This window comes from Azolla caroliniana, unplaced genomic scaffold (genome assembly GCF_043228905.1).
Source record: "Azolla caroliniana isolate FFs.n. ecotype wild unplaced genomic scaffold, voAzoCaro1.0.p SCAF_17, whole genome shotgun sequence".
Classification (NCBI taxonomy): Eukaryota; Viridiplantae; Streptophyta; class Polypodiopsida; order Salviniales; family Salviniaceae; genus Azolla; species Azolla caroliniana.
This window is the reverse complement of record NW_028230452.1, coordinates 18,373,540-18,394,999: the sequence shown is the minus strand read 5'-3', so window position 1 is coordinate 18,394,999 and position 21,460 is coordinate 18,373,540. Positions and strand designations below refer to the sequence as shown.

Here is a 21,460-nt window from a genome sequence, read left to right as displayed (position 1 = left end):
TTCATCTCATAAAACCCAATTTTTGCATATTAATGGACATTAATGTGTTTTTCTTTCTCTCTTTTCTCCTTTCTTTTTTCATATTAGGGTTAGAAGCCGAGTGTTTACAAATCCATGCGCTTGGGTTCAATCTCATGATATGCATGAATTTACTCCACATGCATGATCAATCCCACTATGGACCCGTAGGGGTTGAACACATGAATCTACAACCTTCTAGTCTTCACCAAACAATACGTAAGCTCTCTCTTCACGAATCACTCTTGTCCATCGTGGTACCTAGCTCCCCTACGAATGAGTAGTATCATGCTCTAGAAGAGCTCATACAGCCCCAAATCGACATGTTCTTGTAAATCGGCATGCTATCAAGAAGAGATATAATGCCGAACACTCAGATAGCTCATGTGGCTCATGCAGACATGTTACCAATCCGATTATAGTATCGCGGACATGTTACCAATCGGATTATAGTGTGGACATTGTCCATAAAGGGTAAAATGGATGTGCTACAAGATGAGTCTGGACATCTATTCTACCCTTATGGACAATTTCTCCTTGCACCCTTCTTCTACTAGATTGATGATTCATTGAGCCTTGTCATCTTTTTTCAGTAATACCATAGAAAAGTCTGTGTTCCTTCAAACCAATCCTCCATCAGCTAATGATTTCATGGGTGGAAGTCTGCAGAGATCCTATTCAGAATTGGATCACACAGGTGAAAAATACCAGAGTATTCGTGTATGATTTCTTGCTTTTTTGGTGCTTTTGAGATCTTATTCATTTCGACCCATTTCATTTCCGTTACAGGTAAGCCCAGAGTATCCTCAACTTGGCCGTAAACAATCAATAAAGTTGTTGTGTATCCAACAATCCAAGCTAGACTGGTCCAAATCTCCACATTTTTCTGAGGAACTGTCCAAATTGAAGTTTGAAGATAGATATTCTCTCTTAAAACTGATAAAATCGTGTGGAAAAGACAAGGACCTTCTCAGGGCTTCGCTGATTCATGCCAAAATTGTGAAACAAAACATCATTCCTGAAGATATATTTGTGTCAAGTGCACTAATATGCACCTATGCCAAATGTGGAGCACCAGGAAAAGCACAAGAAGTATTTGATCTTCTTCAGGTTCGGGATACTGTTACTTGGACTGCCTTAATATCTGCATATTCGCAACATGGGTTTGGTCATGAAGCCCTAAAATGCTTCAAAAAGATGCAAGGTGAAGGGATAGTGCCTGATGTCGTAACTTATACGTGCATTTTGAAATCATGTGCTGTAGTTGGGTGTCTAGACATAGGGATTGATATACATGCCGAGGTTAAGAAACGAGGTTTATTGCGAAAAGACATCATTCTTGGCGTTGCATTGCTGGACATGTATGCAAAGTGTGGGTCTCTCATAAAGGCACAAGAAGTATTTGATCAGCTTCCAAGAAGGAATGTTGTGTCGTGGACTGCGTTAATAGCTGGATATACCAAGCATGGGTTTAACGATAATGCCCTAAGTTGCTTCGCACAAATGCAGAATGAAGGAGTATTCCCGGATGTGGTAACTTATGTTTGCATCCTGAAAGCTTGTGCTAGTGTAGGATCTCTCAAGATTTGTGAAGAGATTGATGCCACGGTTAGTAAACAAGGGTTATTGGTACAAAATAATGTGCTTGGAAACACATTAATTGATGCTTATGCCAAATGTGGTGCACCTGGAAAAGCACGAGAAGTATTTGAGCAACTTCCAATTAGAAATATTGTGTCTTGGAATGCATTGATGTCAGGATATGTCGAGCATGGACTGGGAAATGAAACCTTTGAATGTTTCAAGAAGATGCGAGAGGAGGGAACCTCTCCGGATTCAATAACGTACATGTGTGTTTTGAAAGCTTGTAGCATTAAAGGAGCTCTTGAGGTTGGGGAAGACATAGATAGTGAAGTGAGGAAGCAAGGTTTGTTGCAGAAAGACGTTATTCTTGGTGGGGCATTGGTAGACATGTATGCCAAATGTGGTGCATTAAAGAAAGCACGAGAAGTATTTGAACAACTTTCAGTAAGGAGTGTTGTGTCATGGACATCGTTGATAGCTGGATACGCTCAGCATGGATGCAGTGATGAAGCGTTGAAATGTTTTAAGAAAATGAAAGATGATGGGGTCTCTCCCGATGCAATAACTTATGTCTGTATTCTAAAAGCTTGTTGCGGTGTAGGATCTCTTGAGGTTGTTGAAGCCTTAGATAATGAAGTTCGAAGCCAAGGCTTATTGCAAAAAGAAATAGTTCTGGGAACTACATTGGTAGACACATATTCAAAGTGTGGCGCGATGGGAAAAGCGCGTGAAATATTTGAACAGATTCCACTACGAAATGTTGTGTCGTGGACTGCGTTAGTAGCTGGATATTCCCACCAAAGGTTCGGCAATGAAGCTTTGAAATGCTTCAAAGAAATGCAGGCTGAGGGAGTTACACCAAATTCAGTAACTTATACTTGTGTTTTGAAAGCTTGTGGAATTTTGGGATGTCTTGAGATTGGAGAAGACATAGAGGCTCTAGTGAAAAACCAGGGTTTACTGCAAGATAATGTTGTTCTTGGCAATACATTAGTAGCCATGTATGCCAAATGTGGTGCATTGCAAAAAGCACAAGAAGTGTTTGAAAAGCTCCCAATACAAGATACTGTGTCCTGGAATGTGTTGATAGCAGGATATGTAGAGCATGGACTGGGTGATGAAGCTCTAAAATGCTTCAAGAGAATGCAGGATGAGTGGATCTCTCCAGATGCAATAACATATATTTGTATTTTGAAAGCTTGTGGTATTGTAGGGTCTCTTGAAATTGGTGAAGCCATAGATGCTCTAGTCAGAGATAAAGGGTTACTTCATCAAGATATTGTGCTTAGCACTGCATTGGTAGATATGTATGGGAAATGTGGTGCACTAGATAAAGCACAAGAAGTGTTTGATGAGCTCCCAACTCATAATGTCATGTCATGGACTGCATTGATGAACGGATATGCCCAATTAGGTCAGGCTAACATGGTTTTGTTCTTATTCAAAAAAATGACAGCAGATGGTACTACTAAGCCAGATCTAATAACTTTCCTTGTTTTGTTGACTGTATGTAATCATGCTGGTCTATTGGATGAGGGAGAAATTCTGTTTGATGATATGTGTAGTGTTTATTGTCTGAGGCCTACCATAGAACACTGCACTTGTATGATTGATCTATTTGGCCGTGAGGGGCGATTGGACAAAGCCAAAGTTTTGATTGATAATGTGCCACTGTTGGACCATCTACATTTATATTTGTCTATTCTCAGTGCTTGTTATAAACGGTTGGATGTGAATATTGGGAGGTGGGCCTTTGAGCAATCTGTACAGTTGGATAAAACGTGTGCTGCTGCTTATATCTGCATGGAGAATATATATGCAGCAGCTGGCATGGAAACAGAGGCAAATAAAATCAAACTTTCAAGAGTTGAAAATCAAGCATGGTAAAGTAGCATAATTTTTTCATGCTTAATGTCAGTAAGAGTGAGCATTCACATATTTTGGGCAATATGTTTCATCCTTGAAATTGAAGATTGTACTAGAGGAGCTTCGGATACCAATGAGGACCACAACCAAGTGAGGAGAATAGTAACAATGAGCAAGAGAAAGTGATAAGGAATATAAACTAGTAATATGCCAAAAACACTTCATGTATTTGAGTTTGCTCTCAGTACCAACAGGAGGTCCTCGCCCTCTATATATAGTTCATGATGAGGCTCTACCACTTCAATGATGTATTTGCACATTATCCCTATATGGGTGCATACTGCCCACATCTCCAAAGGCGTTCATGCTATTGTGTTTGTATATGTGTCGATGCTTATGCAATGCTAGTAATTGATGAGAGACTACGATATATTCGGCATGCCAAGCTATTTTGTAGGAAAAGAAGGGTGTGCTATGTGGGCAAAATGAATATGTTGTTATTATGCCACCTTGCTCAAATTGTTGAAAGATAATTGAGGATGGGATCATAGAAGATGTTTTTGTGCCGACTTTATCATCTTTAACAAAGCAAATCTCATCCTTTACTTGTTCAAGCAATCATGAATATTCCAATGTAGTATATTAGATATTCCTCTCATCTATAGAATGAATCATTATCACGTTATTATTTCTTAAGGTGATTTCCCAGTACTCAAAACATCAGTATATGCATCATTTCTCTTCCAATGGCGTGAAGAGCATCAGCTTATTTCCATGTGACCTTGTCTTTTCTCCTTCCTCGAAGTCTATGCTATGCACACAAACATTCGTCCATTACAAGAAGTAAGATTAGATTCTAATCAATCTTTCTAGCAAAGTTCCCTCTTTGAAGCCAATAGAAGGGACATAAATGACAATTCAAGGAATGGGCAATTTGAGGTCTCATAATGGTTTGAACGCATGTCATCAAAGAAATTCAGCTGAGAGTCGGAATGGAATGAGTGCCTTAATGATTTTTAGAAACCACATTAGGTCATCCCAACTTACAAGTATGCCTGGGATTTCATTCGGTACATCACTTTGTGAACTTTCCTTGGCTGAACACGTTGATGTAACATACAAACTTCCCTTTGCCGGGGTGTCGAGGAATCTCATCAATAATTAAATTTGTTATGAATACCAAAAAATTAGCCCATAAAGAGAACCCAATCCAAGAAAATCAAATAAAAGTAACGATTAGATGGAAGAGGACGTTACATGTATGTGCTCATTAAGAATGAAGAATAGCAAAAGATTAAAAAAATATAAATAAAAATCAGAGGGTCCAAATCTTCAATTAAATCGAATACATAGATGATAAAAATTTGTCAAGAATGGATTTCCTTTGAGACAGAACAAAACAGAGTGCTCAGCTTCTCCCTTCAATCATCAATGTCTTCTGATTTGCTGTGGAAGGAATTCTTCAGTGATCCTTCTAGCTTCTGGATCCATCAAAACCATAAGGTAACAATAACAACATGACCCCGTCTTCTCTTATTGTCGCTGCAAATTTAGAACATCTTCTATATTTCATCTCACTGATTTTCATCATCGCAGAAAAGCTCCAAATCCTTCCCTGTTTTTATCCACAAGCCAACACGAAAGACCTTATGGATTGATTCCTCTCAGAACCCACCGTGGGTTCAGATCAAACTAAAAGAGCTGCATAATGTGAAATTGCCCACATTCCCTCTACATGACCATACTACGTTACACAGTGCGAAACTTCCCAAATTACATTCACATGATCATGTTGCTCTTCTTAACCTCATAAAAGCATGTGGAAAGGAAAAGGACCTTCACAAGACACAAAGGGTGCACAGTGATCTTCGCCGCAGGAAGTTATTTATGAAGAACCTTTACATTTCGACTGCCCTTGTTAGTACTTATGCTAGGTGTGGTTCGCCTGAAAAGGCTCGAGAAGTTTTCGAACAAATCCCCATGTCGAATGTTGTATCTTGGAATGCATTAATATCTGGATATGTACATTGTGGGCTTCATAATGAAGCTTTTGAATGCTTCCAAACGATGGCAAATGAAGGAGTGTCCCCTGATCGAGTAACTTACATTTCCATTTTGAAAGCTTGTGGTATTGTTGGATCTCTTGATCTTGGACAAGACATCCATGATAGGATTAGAAAACAAGGGTTATTGCAAAAAGACATTGTGCTTAGTTCTAGTTTGGTTGACATGTATGCGAAATGTGGCGCTCTCGAAAAAGCCCAAGAAGTATTCAAGCAAATCCCAGTGCGGAATGTTGTGACCTGGACTTCATTGATCGCGGGTTATGTTCAACATGGGTTTGGTGATCAAGCACTTCAATGCTTCAAAAATATGAAGGATGAGGGTGTCAGCCCAAATGCGATAACGTTTTCTTGCATTTTGAGAGCTTGTACCCTTGAAGGAGCTCCCGAACTTGGTGAAATCATAGAGGTCGAGATTAGAAAGCGAGGATTATTGCAAAAGGATATGGTGCTTGGTGCAACATTGGTAGACATGTATGCCAAATGTGGTCATCTAGATAAGGCGCGAGGAGTGTTCGAGCAACTTCCAGTAAGGAATGTTGTGTCTTGGACTGCCCTTATGTCAGGGTATATCCAACATGGCCTAGGTCATGAAACCTTGAAATGCTTTGAGAAGATGGTAGGAGAGGGCATCTCCCCTGATATAATAACTTATATTTGTGTATTTAAAGCTTGCGCACTTGTTGGATCTCTTGAGATTGGGGAAAATATGGCTGTTGAGGTTAGGAAACAAGGATTGCTGCAAAAAGATCTTGTACTCGGTGCTACTTTGGTAGACATGTATGCTAAGTGTGGTGCACTAGAGAAAGCAAGAGATGTATTCAATCACCTTCCAAAGCGGAATGTTGTGTCTTGGACTGCACTCATTGGAGGATATGTTCAACATGGGTTTGGTAATGAAGCCTTGAAATGCTTCAAGGAGATGAAGGATGAAGGAATCTCTCCAAATGCAGTTACATATACTTGCATTTTGCAGGCTTGTGCCATTGTAGGGTGTCTTGACATAGGTAAACACATAGATGTAGAGGTCAGAAACAAAGGGCTACTACAAAAGGAGATAGTTATTGGCACTGCATTAGTAGACATGTATGCCAAGTGTGGTGCACTCGTGAAGGCAAGAGAAGTATTTGAGCAACTTCCAATAAGAAATGTTGTGTCTTGGAATGCATTGATAACAGGGTATGTGCAACATGGGCGTAGCGATGAAGCATTGAAATGCTTCAAAAAGATGAAAGATGAGCGAATCTCAGCGAATACAATTACTTATACTTCCATATTGAGAGCTTGCAGCATTGTAGGATCCATGGAGATAGGGGAAGGTGTTGAAGCTGAGATAAGAGAGCAAGGTTTGTTGCAAAAGGATATTTTACTAGGCACTACATTGGTAGACATGTATGCCAAATGTGGTATGCTAGAAAAGGGAAGAGAAATTTTTAAACAGATCCCAATGAAAGATGTGGTGTCTTGGACATCACTAATGGCAGGGTATGCCCAATTAGGACAACCTAAAAAGGTATTGGAATTGTTTGAAGAAATGAAGGAAGCAAGTACAATGCCAAACTCTGTTACATTTCTAGTTTTATTGACAACATGTAGTCATGCCGGCCTACTTGAGGAGGGAGAAAATTTGTTTGATGATTTGTCTAGAGTTTATGGTCTCAATCCAACATTAGAACACTACGCATGTATGATTGATCTATTTACCCGAGCCGGACATTTTGACAAGGCCAAAAGGTTATTAGATGAAGTGCCTTCATATGATCGGCTTACTCTATACTTGGTGATACTCAGTGGTTGTCGCAAATGGGTCAATGTGGAGCTTGGGAGATGGGCATTTGAGCAGTCATTGAAACTGGATGTAAAATGTGCATCCGCATATGTTGGCATGAGAAATATATATTCAGAAAGTGGCATGCAAATTGAATCAGATAAGGTTGAGGCATTGAGAGTGCAAAATGAAGCATGGTAAAATCCAGAATGATGTTTGTGGACTGATTATTATACCCACATCCATTCATTTATGATGAATGATAAGCACCATCTTCAGAGTACATGTATATAGAAAGCGAGGAGAAATTTATGAGCTTTTCTGACCAGGAAGCTACTCACAAGAGTCTCGTCACTCGTCTAGTGAGATACTCGCAATTGCATTTGCCCATATCATTACGCCAAAAGGTATGCTGTTACATGTTACAAAGAATGCAAGAATTTGCATTGGTTGCCATTCTACGATCTCATTCATATCAAGAGTAGAGAATTGTATTATTCATGTGAATTACACAAATCTTGTACATATTTTTGAATGTAGAAGTATGTCCCAGCTTTCAATTAGTCATTTCATAGTGCAAGATCAACAAGTTCAAATTTCTGGGGATCACTTTATTTCGAACACGCTTCCTTTCGCTCATAGTTAAGATTATATGGACCCATAAGAAACAACACAGATGATGACAATTATGATTGATCGATTGAGCATATGCTTTACGAGTAACCTCTTTGAAGTAGTCCACAAATAAAGTATAGAAACCTCTTGGGTTTCTACAAGTTAGTTTACAGCAGGCAACAGTGCTTTATTATCTACTGATGAGATCCAAAGAGAGAACAAACTCCTAGATATTTACAAGCAGATAATATAATAACCTCAAAGAATAAAAATAGAAAAGCAGTAGATTTCTCAGTTTTGCATATTTAGCCCTTACAATGAATGTTAACCATAAAACCCTTTGTTATTCAGAGGACAAGGATTTCTTCATAGAAGTCAATAGATAGTATAAAGTGAAGCACTGAGTTCAAATTTTCCATCTTTTCTTTTAAGTATGAAAGTCATTACCCATCAACAATAGAAGGGCAATCTTTTCCACCCCAATGGTGCATCCTACTGTAATCACCAACCAGGTCACTGTCTGACCGTGTACATGCTACATGATATATAAACACTATGATAATGTGTCATAACGAGACAATGCATATTATTAGACGTAACTATCTTTTGTTTCACATGTACCTATGTTGTGATAATGATGATTTTCAGGCCATTGTCTCTACCTATACAAAGTATATTGGACATTATCACTATGTATGCATTTCATATAAATCATTTAATGTTTTATACCTGTGGTATCTAATGACTTCAGCCGGTTACTGACTGCACACCCACAAATATTGCCGTTATACATGACAATGAATTTTATTTTCATGACTTCATAATCACTTATACCTAAGTCAGTATGACATTCTGTAATCAACTTTCTTCATCCCCAAGAATGAAAGAGAAATTGATCTATACAGACATTTACTCCGGTTTAGAGGTGAAATTGCTCCAGAGATGATCCAACATTGGATAATTAACAAACCTAAATGAACAAGAGAAAACACCGGAGCTCACAGTTCAATGCCGGTTAATCATCATATCAGATCCTTCCATCCAAGTGGTGCACATTTAAATTAGGACACTTTCAAATATCACAAAATGAAAGTTTATCAGCTTATCTAGTAGGTCTTGAGTGTATACTTCATAGGCATTCTGTAGAAAGAATCAAACCTGCAATACAAAATTTTCCACAAAGTAATCACTCACTCTATGGCAGTGCACGAGTATGACAATTGAAACACCAATTTGAGCTTAAATACAAGATGAATTCTGCAATAAAGCACTCTCTGCTAAAAATAGTCACAGCAATCACCCTACATGGGATTATGGCAAACCATTGAAACACCATAAACGAGCTTTAACATAGATGAAAGAGAACATCAAAATGAATTCCAAATTTCAAGAGAAGGAATAATCTCACAGAGAAAATAAATTCCCACTGGTATAACATACTAATCTCACTCATCCACCATGACTAGGCTCCTCTAGACATAGCTATAAATAATAACCACCAATATTAATGATAAAAAGGGATAAAGAAAATACATTAGATCCATTTTTCCTCATCGTTACAAGATTTGGAGGGGTAATCTAAAAGTTCTCATCAAAATAGAAAGTGCATAAAAAGAAAACCAAATAGTCCCAGAACTCTGTTATCAAAGGGAGTATGAGCTTGTGAGTCGATTCCTTACAGACACTGTTTACTTGGGACCAATATCCTTCAGTGCACAAATCTGCTCCTCTCCCATCGCGGACATAACAGTAACAACAAGGTCTTTGCCCTCACCAAATCCATCCTTAATCTGTGCATTAACACAAGTACTTCAACAATCCTTCCACAGACAAAACACGGAATTGTTTGAAGAAAAATACAATAACTACTAACCTGAGATAGGAGCTGTTCATCATTAGGAAGCCGGAGATCATCCTTGGTACCACCATTTTCCATAAGGAGACTCACCTAAAAAAAAGTTGGTTGTGAATCACAAATACTCACGACACTCTGAAATGTAACAACAAGAGCATTTCGGTTTCTTACAAATCCATCCTCAGAGATATCAATCAGCTGATAATCAACTCGAGTGACTTCAGGAACCTGATCAGAGAAAGTTCATGTTACAGCAATTAACATAGAATTCCAAGTAAAAACCCAACTTTCAAAGGTGAATGGCATTAAAGAGAATCAAAAAGGCATACATCACAATTGTGGGAAGAAGGCACGATATCTTCGAGTTTCTTTCCATTGAAAATGTCAATAGCAACAAAGTGGCACTTCGCGTGTCCATGCTTTCCAGTTTTTGAGGTAGACACCTCTACAACCTGTCATAAATCAAATATACACGACAAAACTCAGTCAGATTATTTGATTACAGAGCATACTCCAAAGATATATACACAGGTTAAATTGCAACAGAGGTCAACGAAATATACTCGCTACAGATCAGACGTTTGACATTAATGGCATGTTAAATCCCTTCGGGTTAGGTCAAGTAGCTACAGAAGTAGCTCTTCCTTCGTGAATTGACAGATTAGTATTTAGAATTGAAGATTTAAACTACAAAACTAAACCTGATCTGCTTTGATTGCTTCACACTACTTACAGAAACTCACGTAGAGAGGTATGAGTATACAACGGGTTTATCCGGAAAGGAGAAAAAACCTGATCTGCTTTGATTGCTTCACACTACTTACAGAAACTCACGTAGAGAGGTATGAGTATACAAAGGGTTTATCCGGAAAGGAGAAAAAACACGCTGCTAACATTTGGAAGAGGAATGAAAGTGGAGCAATCCAGTAAAATGCTCTTCCATCCCATGAGGAATTCACAGCCATCACATAAGACATAGGATGTGTAAGTGAAAGAATTCCATCAATGCTTTGACAGAAAGAATGGCAACCAAAAGGAGAGTTAGCAGTACTATATCCAAGAGTCTAGACGGGTGGATAAAAAAACCTCAGTTTCTGGAATTGACGTATAAGTGTCTACATGAAATGGCACTGATTTAAGCCAAACTCCTCGCAGGAATCCAAAGCCACAAATGGTGGGTTATGCAGAACAGCTTCCCAGACAGAGAATAAACAAAGGATATTTAAAAATGTCTGCTTGCACACCTAATCTGGTTAGTACGTTCAAACTACTTAAGGAAAAATTGGTCGTTTAGGAGAACCACAGCACATCAACGAAACACAGAGCTAACTCCACAAAACGGTGGAATCCACATCTGCTAGTGCAATCCGACTCCGAGGTCAACAGAGCAGCGTAATCTACCTCTGAGAACAACAAATCAGTGCGATAAACCTCCGAGATCGGAGCACAGTGAAGGCTACCACAGAGATCGAGAAAAAACAATGGAATCCAAGTCAAACCACAGATAGAACAGAGCAAGCCACGTCTAAGATCGATCGATGATACAGAAAGCTAGCCCGAGCAGTAGAGAATAGACCCGTTTCCAAGCGTCGTTTACCTTGCAGGGGCGGTTCTTGATGACAATATAGCCATTCTTGCGGATGGTTCCGGCCTGCTGAGGGATGGTCTTGGAGGCACCAGCGTCAGCCTTGTGCTCGAAGGTGTGCTCGGAGTCAGACATGGCGAAAGTGCTAGGGTTCGAGGATGTGAGGGGAGAGCTTCGGGGAGGCCCTGGCGATGGCGATGGCGATGGCGATCAGCTTCTCTCTTCTTCTTCTTCTTCTTCTTCTTCCTCTGTTTCTGTATCAGTCTCTGTCTCTGTCAAGAGAGAGAGAGAGAGAGAGAGAGAGAGAGAAACAGAGTAGAAGCAGATGTGTATATATTTATACGTTGTCTTCCGGTGGATCCTGGGCCGTCCGATTCCACTCCATCTGACGGCCCAGATTTGGGGCCCCCCCATGTAACCCTAGGTTTTTTTTTTCCTCTCTATTTCTTCTTCTTCTGTGTTTTGTGGAGCCTCTAAATGTATCACCTCTAAGAAAGAAAGATAGAAAAGGGGGAAAAAAAAGACAAAACAAAAACACACTCCTACTCTTGACCAAAGAAAGAGAGAAGAATCTTTGAGAGCAAATGGCAATGAATGGCAAAGAAGAGGAGGAGGGGTGTGTGTGTGTGTGTGTGTGTGTGTGTTCTCGAAAAGACGCAAACGAAGAGAAAAAAACTCTCTCGCCACTAGCATATATGTACGTGTCGAAGCTGACCAAAAGACCATTCCATTATGGCCGTCCATCCATGGATTGTCTCTGGCAAATCTGTCCGTAGGCAATAGTTTCCGACTGGGTATTAGATAGATGCTTGTGTTCACTCTCAGAAGTATCATAGCTCGGCCTGATTTTTTGCAAAGCAATGTCCTCTATGTCATCCATGTGTCCATCGCACGATGAGATAATTTATAAGCTCGATAAATATTGTTTAAACAAGATACATTCACAGCATCAACATATATGTGTTCACATTCCTAACTCTACAATTGCAAAGTTAAAGATAGATTACAAAAACTTCATCTCATCGACATGATATTTTGGAAGCATAACTTCGAAGCCAAATAATTGATCTATTGTACAAAGTGGTTTTCCTTTTTCTAAAAGATCGACTATTTCAAAGTAGACTCTTATATCTATTAGAAAATGTTTCTCGTGCAAGGGAGGTAAAGAATAGTAACATGTTACCGTGCTTTATAGCAATTACCCAATATGTTTGTAGTGTATGTATACACGTTACCATTTGTACATCAAGATACTGAAACCTCCCATCTATCACACTATTTAATCCATACGTACTGTCAAGTTCAGTTTTACTTTAGCGAAAAAGTAGAATCATGATTACTTGTGGTTCAAATTTGAGAATTATATGTAATTCCAAATTAATCAAAAATTATGTTTTTTTAACCTTGGTTGTGAAATTAATCAATTTATTTAGCAAATATTGCATTGTTTGGCACTACAACAAGAAGATTGGCCGCCAAATAGTGTTACCATATGAGATGTACAAAGATTTGAGTGTGATGACTGAGGGTGAAAGACTTAATGTTGTTGTATGTATGTGTAATGTATACGATTACGAGTGTGAGTATATGTGTAAGTGTGGGAACACGCACATGTGTGTGGACAGATAGGAAATGGTGTGAGTGAGTCATAGGTGTGGATGGCTAAAGGGGCATGTACCCCTATGTATCTAACCTCATTGTAATTATTTTACCCCCTTATGGGGAATGAATGAATAAGAAAATATTTCTCTCTCTCTCTCTCACTCACATTGAACCCCCTTGGGAGGGAGGCGCCACCCCCCACCCCGCAATGATTCTCAACATCATCCTAACACACCCCAAAATGCTTATCAATCTCAACATTAACCCTGCAACACTAATCACCCACCATTTCCATCTTCATCACTATCATAATCATCAACCCTAACCCTAACCCTACAACACATAGAAACATGGAGGGGTTTATGAAACACAACCCCCTTGGCATTCCGTAAAAGTATGTGTATATGCTTTTTATTGGACTCACCTCAAACATAAGCTGGCATTCATGTGAAGGGGAAACATAAGAAATTGTGCATAAGGTAGGAAAGAAAATATGAGAAACATTGGAACCACATTGTTGTTATGTAGGTGTTGACTAGTTGTGAATGGACAATACAAAGCCACCAAACGGACAAGCCATCCGATGAGGTGTGATAATGAGGTAGTAGAGGGCATGGAAATCAATGCATGATCTTATGAGGGGAAGTGATGGAAGTGAATTGAGGAATGCCACATGCTAATCCAAGGTCCTAACATTAGAGAGAAGCCATGCAAAGTGACAAATAAGATAGGTCTCCTCATAGTGACTTCATCTTAGGAAGAACGTTAATGAGCCTATAAAGAATGACTATGGGAGATGGAAAAACATGAACTGAAGGCTTGCTTGAGTAAATACAATAAAGGGAGTTCCATAAGGAATCCACCAATATTATACATTCATGTTATACAACAAGAACCCAATGCAATAATTTCCTAGTAATCAGTGCTTTCACTCTTGTTGGGTTTAGGTTCCTAATAGCCTGATATTCTTGTTTGATTTTTACATCCCCCACAATGGTTATCCCACACTTATTGGCAAACATTCTTCAAGAATGGTGTATTCTTGGGTAATTGTTACTCTAAACTAGTGATGGATTGATATTATGTGCATTTAAAAACAATTGTTGGTCGTTTTTCCATCTTAAAATGCATGATTCCCAGTTGAATCTCTCTATAGAACTCATTGGTCTATTGTATTTGCATCACCACCACATTTGGTACGCTTAATTTCTAATTTTCTTGAAATCTTACATGGGTTTGTTTCATCCACAACGAGATATCGTGTCGTCCATATCTATTAGAACTACACTTTCTAGCTAGAAACTCTTCTCTTGCTCTTCTTTGATGAGACTTATTTGTTTGCACAACTTTATGGAAAGGAGAACAAATTCCCCACAAATTTATTTGACACCCATGGTCTTTTCATGAAGGAATACTCAATTCCCGAAAAATCTTAATAATATAATTATATATGTTTGACCATCTAAGTAATAGCATGTTTTGGACTAATTAGTGTGAAGTTATTAACTCATGGATTTACACCCTTAGTTCCTATAGTGATTTCTAATTAATATGCATGTGTTGCCTGGGAATCGACAATGGACCGGTTAAGCCTAAATCATTCTTGAACTTGAACCAAACCGATCCCCAAACTAGTTTGGGACAAAAAAACTTTAGAGGCGTGAAGAAACCCAAAAAACACAATTGCCACATCCTCTTGCTCTTCTTCTCCTCCTCATGACTCCCAACCCCTCGGCCTTACCATTGATGAGTCCGAATTCAACTCCAAGTCCCACCTCCAAGTCTCTCTCTCCGTAGATTGCTACGATTGGTCGGCCAACATCCACAAATCCCCTACGCCCCACCACCCGAACCACAAGCCCTGAGGCATGGCGACCTCTCACTCTTGAAGATCCAATCCTTCTCTAAGGATCTCAAACAAGGGCAGGAAATTTTATTGTTAATATTAAATTAGACCCATCAATCAATGTTTCATAGTCAACTCATAATTATGTCAAAGCATGTTGGCATAACAAGTCGACTCCTTCCACTTTGTCTCCTAGTGTGAACACGTCCAAATAGTTAGGACTTAGTATATAAGCAACAGCCTAATGTTGTCACTAATAATTTTGATCTTCTTCTTGTATATTGAGTCTCTGAGTACAGAGTTACAGAATAACGAGATCTTCCATTAGAGCTTGAATTGCATCTACGTTTCCATCATTTCTTCTGTCATACTCTCTATGTTGTTTGTTGTGCACATAACCGACAGATCCTCACTTACTTCCGCGCATTCTTTCCATCAAGTGGTATCAGAGTGACTTGCTGTTCAACGACAACAAAACATCAAAGAATGCAAGTAGTGTACGAAAAGAAGTCCTCCTTGTTGAAACTCATATTGATTCGACAACTATTCAATATGAAGATGAGAGAGTTAGACCCAACAACCTCTCACATCAACACCATTAGTCGGGTGTTGTCTAAACTCTCCTCCCAAGGGATTAACTTTGTTGAAGAAGTTAAAGCCCTTGCCCTCCTGTCAAGCTTGCCAGCAAGTTGGGAGGTCTTCTATACGACATTCGCCAATACCACCCTTAGGTTGAATCTGGACGAAATAATCGACCAAATCCTCATTGATGATATTCGGCGAAAAGCGATGGGACTCACCATCGACGAGTTGGCAGAAGTCCACCACTCGACTGAATTGGTCGACCGACACAGTCGATCGAAAGAACAAATCGACAAAACTAGTCGAAATCATAGTCGATCGAAAACAAGGGGAGACCGACAACGGTTGAAGTCGAGAACGAGTCGATCAAGCGAATTATGCACCCTTTGTAGAAAAACCAACCACAATGTTTCCGACTACTGGTTGATCAAGAAGAAAGAGAGTGGTCAGCGATACGAGCAGAATCGAGGAAGATCCGACTCAAATCACTCTCCAACTGGCAGCCAAGTCAATGTTGTTGACACCTGATTGGGAGAAATCCTCTCCTTAGAGGACTCGATGATCGGAGAAGTCCTCTATAGTGCGCAAGACGCACACACATGGTTGCTGGATTCTGGCGTCACCTTTCACGTAACCCCGAACATCAAATGGTTTTCGAACTATTCAGCCAACGCCAACAGAACAATCTGACTCAACAATGGGTAGGAGTGCATAATCGTAGGGATCGAGGATGTCCCCATCCGTCTGCCAAATGGCAACATGATCACCCTATACCAAGTTTGACAGTACCCAATTTGAAAAGGAGTCTGGACTCCATTGGAATGTTAGCCGAAGACGGGTACCAAACAACACTCAATGAGTCGACATGGATGATGAGCCGAGGGAATCTAAGAATCAGAAGCAGGCACAAGTACAACAACTTGTACCCAATGATGGCGATCAGTCCAAAAGAGTTCGTGAACATAGCCGAAAAGAACGACCGAACCTATGGCATGACCGACTTGGCCATATGTCTCAAGCCAGACTTGACCAATTGATGGACTTCTACGAGCATTGTCAATATGGGAAACAGACTTGAAGTCCGCACTCTCTCCATTACGAGACGGTACGACAACCCCTAGAGCTCATGCACACAAACATATGTGGTATGATGCCTAAAAGATCACTAGGTGGCTCCCAGTACTTCATCACGTTCATCGATAATTGTACACAAATGGTCTGGGCCTATTCGATTAGGTCAAAAGACAAAGCGCTCGAGACCTTCGCTCGATGGTTAATCGAAGCGGAAAACCAGTCGGGATGTAGAGTGAAGACACTCTGATCCGATAATGGAGGTGAATACACCTCCCGAGCCTTCAAGCAGTACCTATCTGACAAAGGGATCCGACATCAAAAGACCGTTCCGTACACATCCATGCGGAATGGAGTGGCAGAATGGATCAACCAAGGGATCCAAGAGAGGGTGACAACAATGCTCCAAGAAGCCGGACTAAAGTTGGAGTTCTGGGCCGAAGCATTGCAGACGACAGTACATCTGATAAATCTATCACTGTCAAAAGCAATTAGGCTCGAAGTGCCACAGGCACTATGTGTTAGGATTTCGGTCCCTCCGAATGGGATGATGAAGGCCCGGTAAGAACCGGATGATGAAGGCCCGAAGAGAACCGGATGATGAGTACCCGACAAGGAAGACCCGGTGAGAACCTCTCACCGGATGAAGGGACATATATGTAAATATGTTCCTGAGAGCCCACTGGGGCTATATTTGTAAATAGCCCGAAAGTCATATTAGTATAAATATGACCTAGGGCAAACTCTATAACGTTGTTGGTAAAATTTTTTTTGGGTGTAATTGATGTACAGAGCGTAGCAGAAGGAAAGAGAGAGAGAGAGAGAAAGAGTGAGTCTTTGATGTAACCGCCGCCAGGCAAAGATTGTGAACACGAGGTCATTGCCTTTGTGTTCCCCTGTTGTATTCTCCATACATAGTGATAGTTCAGGGTCTATGGACTCCCGTGGTTTTTCCCGTTTAGGGTTTCCACGTTAACATCATGTGTATTCTCTTCTGTTTGTGGACTTACCTCCATTTCTCATTTTTTACTGTGTTTGATTATCATTAAGTGATCTAAGTCTCGGTTGTGACTGAAGATTATTCCGCATATTCCCGTTAATCTGGTATTAGAGCGAAATGACACAGAAAATGGAAGATTCGTTGGGAGGCATGTTCAAGCTCACCGGCTCGAACTACTCAGTGTGGAAGTCGAAGATGAGGGACATGCTCGTGGTTAAAGATCTTTGGTTGCCGGTTCAGTTCGGAGACAAGAGACCGGACAAGATCGATGCCACAATGTGGGAGGTGATGCACATGGCATACATACGGTGCTTCATCAACATGAGCCTGTACAACAACTTCAATGAAGAGAGCGAGGCTCATGAGCTCTGGGAGAAGATCGACATTATGTTTCAGAACAAAAATGTTGTTAATCAGGTTTCGGTATTCCGGAAGCTAGTGAGGCTCCGGTACCAAGATGGCACCAGTATGGCGGAGCAGATGAATGCCTTCCAGGGATTGATACACCAAGCAACCTCGCTGGAAGTACCTCTCGCCGATGAGGTACTAGCATTGCTCCTGCTCGGTTCCCTCCCAGATAGCTGGGAGACGTTAATTGTCACTTTGGGCAATGCCAGGCCGGAAGGGAAACAGTTATCCCTGGCAAGAGTCAAGTCGAGCTTGCTAGATGAGGAGGTGCGTCGGAAAGACAAGGATACGAGCTCCGACTCCAAAGCGCTCCTTACCGAATCAAAACGCAGAAGACAAAGGAACCGGAGTCCCCAGAACTGGGAAAAGTCGGGGACACGGTCAAAGTCAAGGGGAAGGCCCACTTGCTTCTACTATGGGAAGCTGGGGCACTTCCAGAAGAACTGTCGGCATTTCCGAAAAGAGAAGGAAACCGATAGTACCGATTCAAAGCGGTCACCGGACCGGAATGGTAAAGACCGGACCGGAAGGGAATGACGACAATCACGGCAAGTGAAGAGGAGTTGATGTTCATCACCGAGGAGAGTGAGTTGAACCTTGCCGGTGATGAGACAATGTGGGTTGTCGATTCCGGAGCGTCGTTCCACCTAACCCCGGACCGGAAATGCTTCTCATTCTACACGACCGGTGATCACGGTTGTGTCCAGATGGGGAATGAAGGTACATGCCGAATTGTCGGCAGGAGACGTGTGGTTGACAACACCAACTGGATGCAAGTTGCTGCTGAAGGATGTTTGACACATTCAGGGGGTTCGACTGAACCTGATATCAGCCGGTCGGCTAGATGATGAAGGCTACATGGGTAGCATCCAAAACGGTGTCATGAAATTCAGCAAAGGGAGCCTAATAGTGGCTCGGGCCCGGAAAGTCAACATGATGTACCTGATGAATGCTTGGTTATGCCCGGAAGACGTGAACGTGGCATCTGACATTGCTGGTGAGCTATGGCACAAGAGACAGTGTCACATGAGCAAGAAGGGGATGAGGAGGCTTGCCGATGACAACCTCATTCCGGTAAAGGACGTGCATCTTGAGAGGTGCATTGACTGCCTGGCCGGTAAGCAAAACCGGACCTCCTTCCGATCAAGGCCACCGATGAGACGTAATGCACCACTGGAACTGGTGCATACCGATGTGTGTCAAGTGGACACAAAGTCACATGCCGGATCGCAGTACTTTGTGACGTTCATAGACGACCACAACCGGAAGTTGTGGGCCACACTGTTGAAGACGAAGTATCAAGTGTTATCCGTCTTCAAGGAGCTTCATGTGAGAGTGGAAAGAGAAACCGGTCGGAAGTTGAAGGCGGTTTGAGTAGATAACGGAGGAGAATACCGGGGGTAGTTCGAAGAGTACTGCCGCTCGAAGGGAATCCAACTCGAATTTACTGTGCCCAAGACGCCGGAACTCAATGGGCTGGCCGAGAGGATGAACCGAACCATAATGGAGAGGGTCGGAAGTATGCGAGCACATGCAAAGTTACCCAATACGTTTTGGGCTGAGGCGTTGTCGACATCGACATATGTGATAAACAGGTCACCCTCAGTACCCTTGGATATGGACACGCCGTAGAGAGTGTGGACCAGTAAGGAAGTGTCCTACAGGCACTTGAAGGTGTTCGGGTGTCTCGTGTATGTGCATGTTGCTAAGGACCAAAGAGGAAAGTTGGATCCAAAGACCCGACCATGCATATTCCTTGGATACGACGATGATGAGTTCGGCTACCGAGTGTGGGATCTAGTCGACAAGAAGGTTTTCTGGAGTCGAGATATTATCTTCATGGAGGACAAGACCCTTGCCGACTGGGAGTCGGAGAAGAAGATAATGAACTCCGAGTCGACTAGTAAGGATCGGTTGGATGAGATTCGGACCTACCCGGCTAGGGGCTGGCTGACACTCGAAGAATTGGTCGGTTACGGTGAGGATACCGAACCGACAGAAGAAGGAGAGGAAGCTGAAATCGGAACCAGACAAGACCCCGAATCAGATTCGGATGAAGAACAGACACAGGAGCCGGTTACTGAAAACTGAGGACGGAGATATCCTCTCTGGGAAAGAAGTGCCCCCCGGAGATTTCCGGATGCAGAACGCGTGTTGCTGACTGATGAGGGGGAGTCGGAAAGCTTTGAAGAAGCGAAGGATGACACCCATAGCCGCAAGTGGTTGAGTGCCATGCAGGATGAGATGGATTCCTTGCACGAGAACCACACATATGAATTGGTGGAGTTGCCGAAAGGAAAGCGGACACTCCAGAATAAGTGGGTGTACAAGTTGAAACCGGGAGATGCAAGCAACCCCCCAAGGTACAAAGCCAGGATCGTGGTGAAGGGGTTCCAACAGAAGAAGGGAGTGGACTTCGTTGAGATATTTGCCCTGGTAGTAAAGATGACTTCCATCCGGACGGTGCTAAGCATAGTGGCGAGCATGGACCTCGAGGTAGAGCAGTTAGACGTGAAGACAACGTTCCTCCACGGCGACCTCGAAGAGGAGATCTACATGCAGCAACCAGAGGGATTTGTGAAGAAAGGGAAGGAGCACCTGGTTTGCCGGTTGAAGAAGAGCCTCTACGGTTTGAAGCAGGCTCCCCAGCAATGGTACCGAAAGTTCGATTCCTTCATGATGGATCAAGGATACCACAAGATGCAAGCCGATCACTGCGTGTTTGTGAAGAAGTTTGAAGGTGGATACTTCATGATACTCCTCCTGTACGTGGACGACATGTTGATCGTCGGATGAGACCAAGTCAAGATACAGACACTGAAGAAGGCTCTGAATCGGACCTTCTCAATGAAAGACTTGGGTTCGGCAAGACAGATACTAGGGATGCATATCATCTGGGACCTGTCAAAGAAGCAATTGTGGCTATCATAGGAGAAATACGTGACAAAGGTACTTCAGTGGTTCAACATGTCAGATGCGAAACTGGTCGGATCGACACTCCCGGCAAACTGCAGGTTATTCGGTAAGCAAAGCCCAAAGATGAAGGCAGAGAAAGTGGATATGATGAAGATACCATATGCCTCTGCCGTTGGAAGCTTAATGTACGGAAGGGTGTGTACCCGACCACATATCGGATACGCAGTCGGAGTGGTGAGCCGGTTTAGGAGCAATCCTTGCAAGGAGCACTGGAATGCGGTAAAATGGATACTCCGATACTTGAAAGGCACCTCAAGTATGTGTCTCCAATTCGGCTCCGGTAAACCCCAACTTGACGGTTTCACCGATTCGGATATGTCGGTTGATGTGGATACCAACCGGTCAACATCGGGATATGTTATGACATATGCAAGGGGAGCTGTTTCGTGGCAGTCGAGGTTGCAGAAGACGGTTGCGTTGTCAACCACGGAGGCGGAGTACATGGCGGTTGTGGAAGCCGACAAGGAAATACTATGGATGAAGGACTTCATCGAAGAACTAGGGATTCGGCAAAAGGAATACCGGCTCTATTGCGACAGTCAAAGTGCCATTCACCTTGCGAAGAACGCAACATATCATTCTAGGATGAAGCACATCCAAAGGAGGTACCATTGGATCCGG

The 21,460-nt window shown here is 41.8% G+C and overlaps 2 protein-coding genes across 2 annotated transcripts; one reads left to right on the top strand and one right to left on the bottom strand.

Annotated features, from left to right (window-relative positions):
* Nucleotides 1-574: 574 nt before the first annotated feature.
* On the top strand, nt 575-7,772 carry LOC147853388 (uncharacterized). The gene is made up of 4 exons (XM_087332858.1): nt 575-715; nt 808-3,486; nt 4,822-4,971; nt 5,065-7,772. Exons 1-4 carry the CDS (start codon nt 662-664, stop codon nt 7,498-7,500), a joined length of 5,319 nt encoding a protein of 1,772 aa, XP_087188984.1. The 5' UTR covers nt 575-661; the 3' UTR covers nt 7,501-7,772.
* A 1,627-nt stretch (nt 7,773-9,399) lies between these two features.
* On the bottom strand, nt 9,400-11,530 carry LOC147853387 (eukaryotic translation initiation factor 5A-like). The gene is made up of 5 exons (XM_087333203.1): nt 11,367-11,530; nt 10,099-10,221; nt 9,941-9,997; nt 9,788-9,862; nt 9,400-9,704 (listed from the first exon to the last, which is right to left on the bottom strand). The coding sequence occupies exons 1-5, from the start codon at nt 11,487-11,489 to the stop codon at nt 9,603-9,605; spliced, it is 480 nt and encodes a 159-aa protein (XP_087189329.1). The 5' UTR covers nt 11,490-11,530; the 3' UTR covers nt 9,400-9,602.
* Nucleotides 11,531-21,460: the final 9,930 nt, after the last annotated feature.

What these genes read in the sequence shown, in the direction of transcription:
- LOC147853388 (XM_087332858.1), top strand. Translation starts at nt 662, where the DNA reads ATGATTTCATGGGTGGAAGTCTGCAGAGATCCTATTCAGAATTGGATC. An exon ending in TTCAGAATTGGATCACACAG is followed by an intron (nt 716 to 807) that starts GTGAAAAATACC and finishes TTTCCGTTACAG; the next exon opens with GTAAGCCCAGAGTATCCTCA. An exon ending in GAGTTGAAAATCAAGCATGG is followed by an intron (nt 3,487 to 4,821) that starts TAAAGTAGCATA and finishes TCGAATACATAG; the next exon opens with ATGATAAAAATTTGTCAAGA.
- LOC147853387 (XM_087333203.1), bottom strand. Translation starts at nt 11,489, where the DNA reads ATGTCTGACTCCGAGCACACCTTCGAGCACAAGGCTGACGCTGGTGCC. An exon ending in TCAAGAACCGCCCCTGCAAG is followed by an intron (nt 10,222 to 11,366) that starts GTAAACGACGCT and finishes GATTTATGACAG; the next exon opens with GTTGTAGAGGTGTCTACCTC. An exon ending in CTTCTTCCCACAATTGTGAT is followed by an intron (nt 9,998 to 10,098) that starts GTATGCCTTTTT and finishes TTCTCTGATCAG; the next exon opens with GTTCCTGAAGTCACTCGAGT.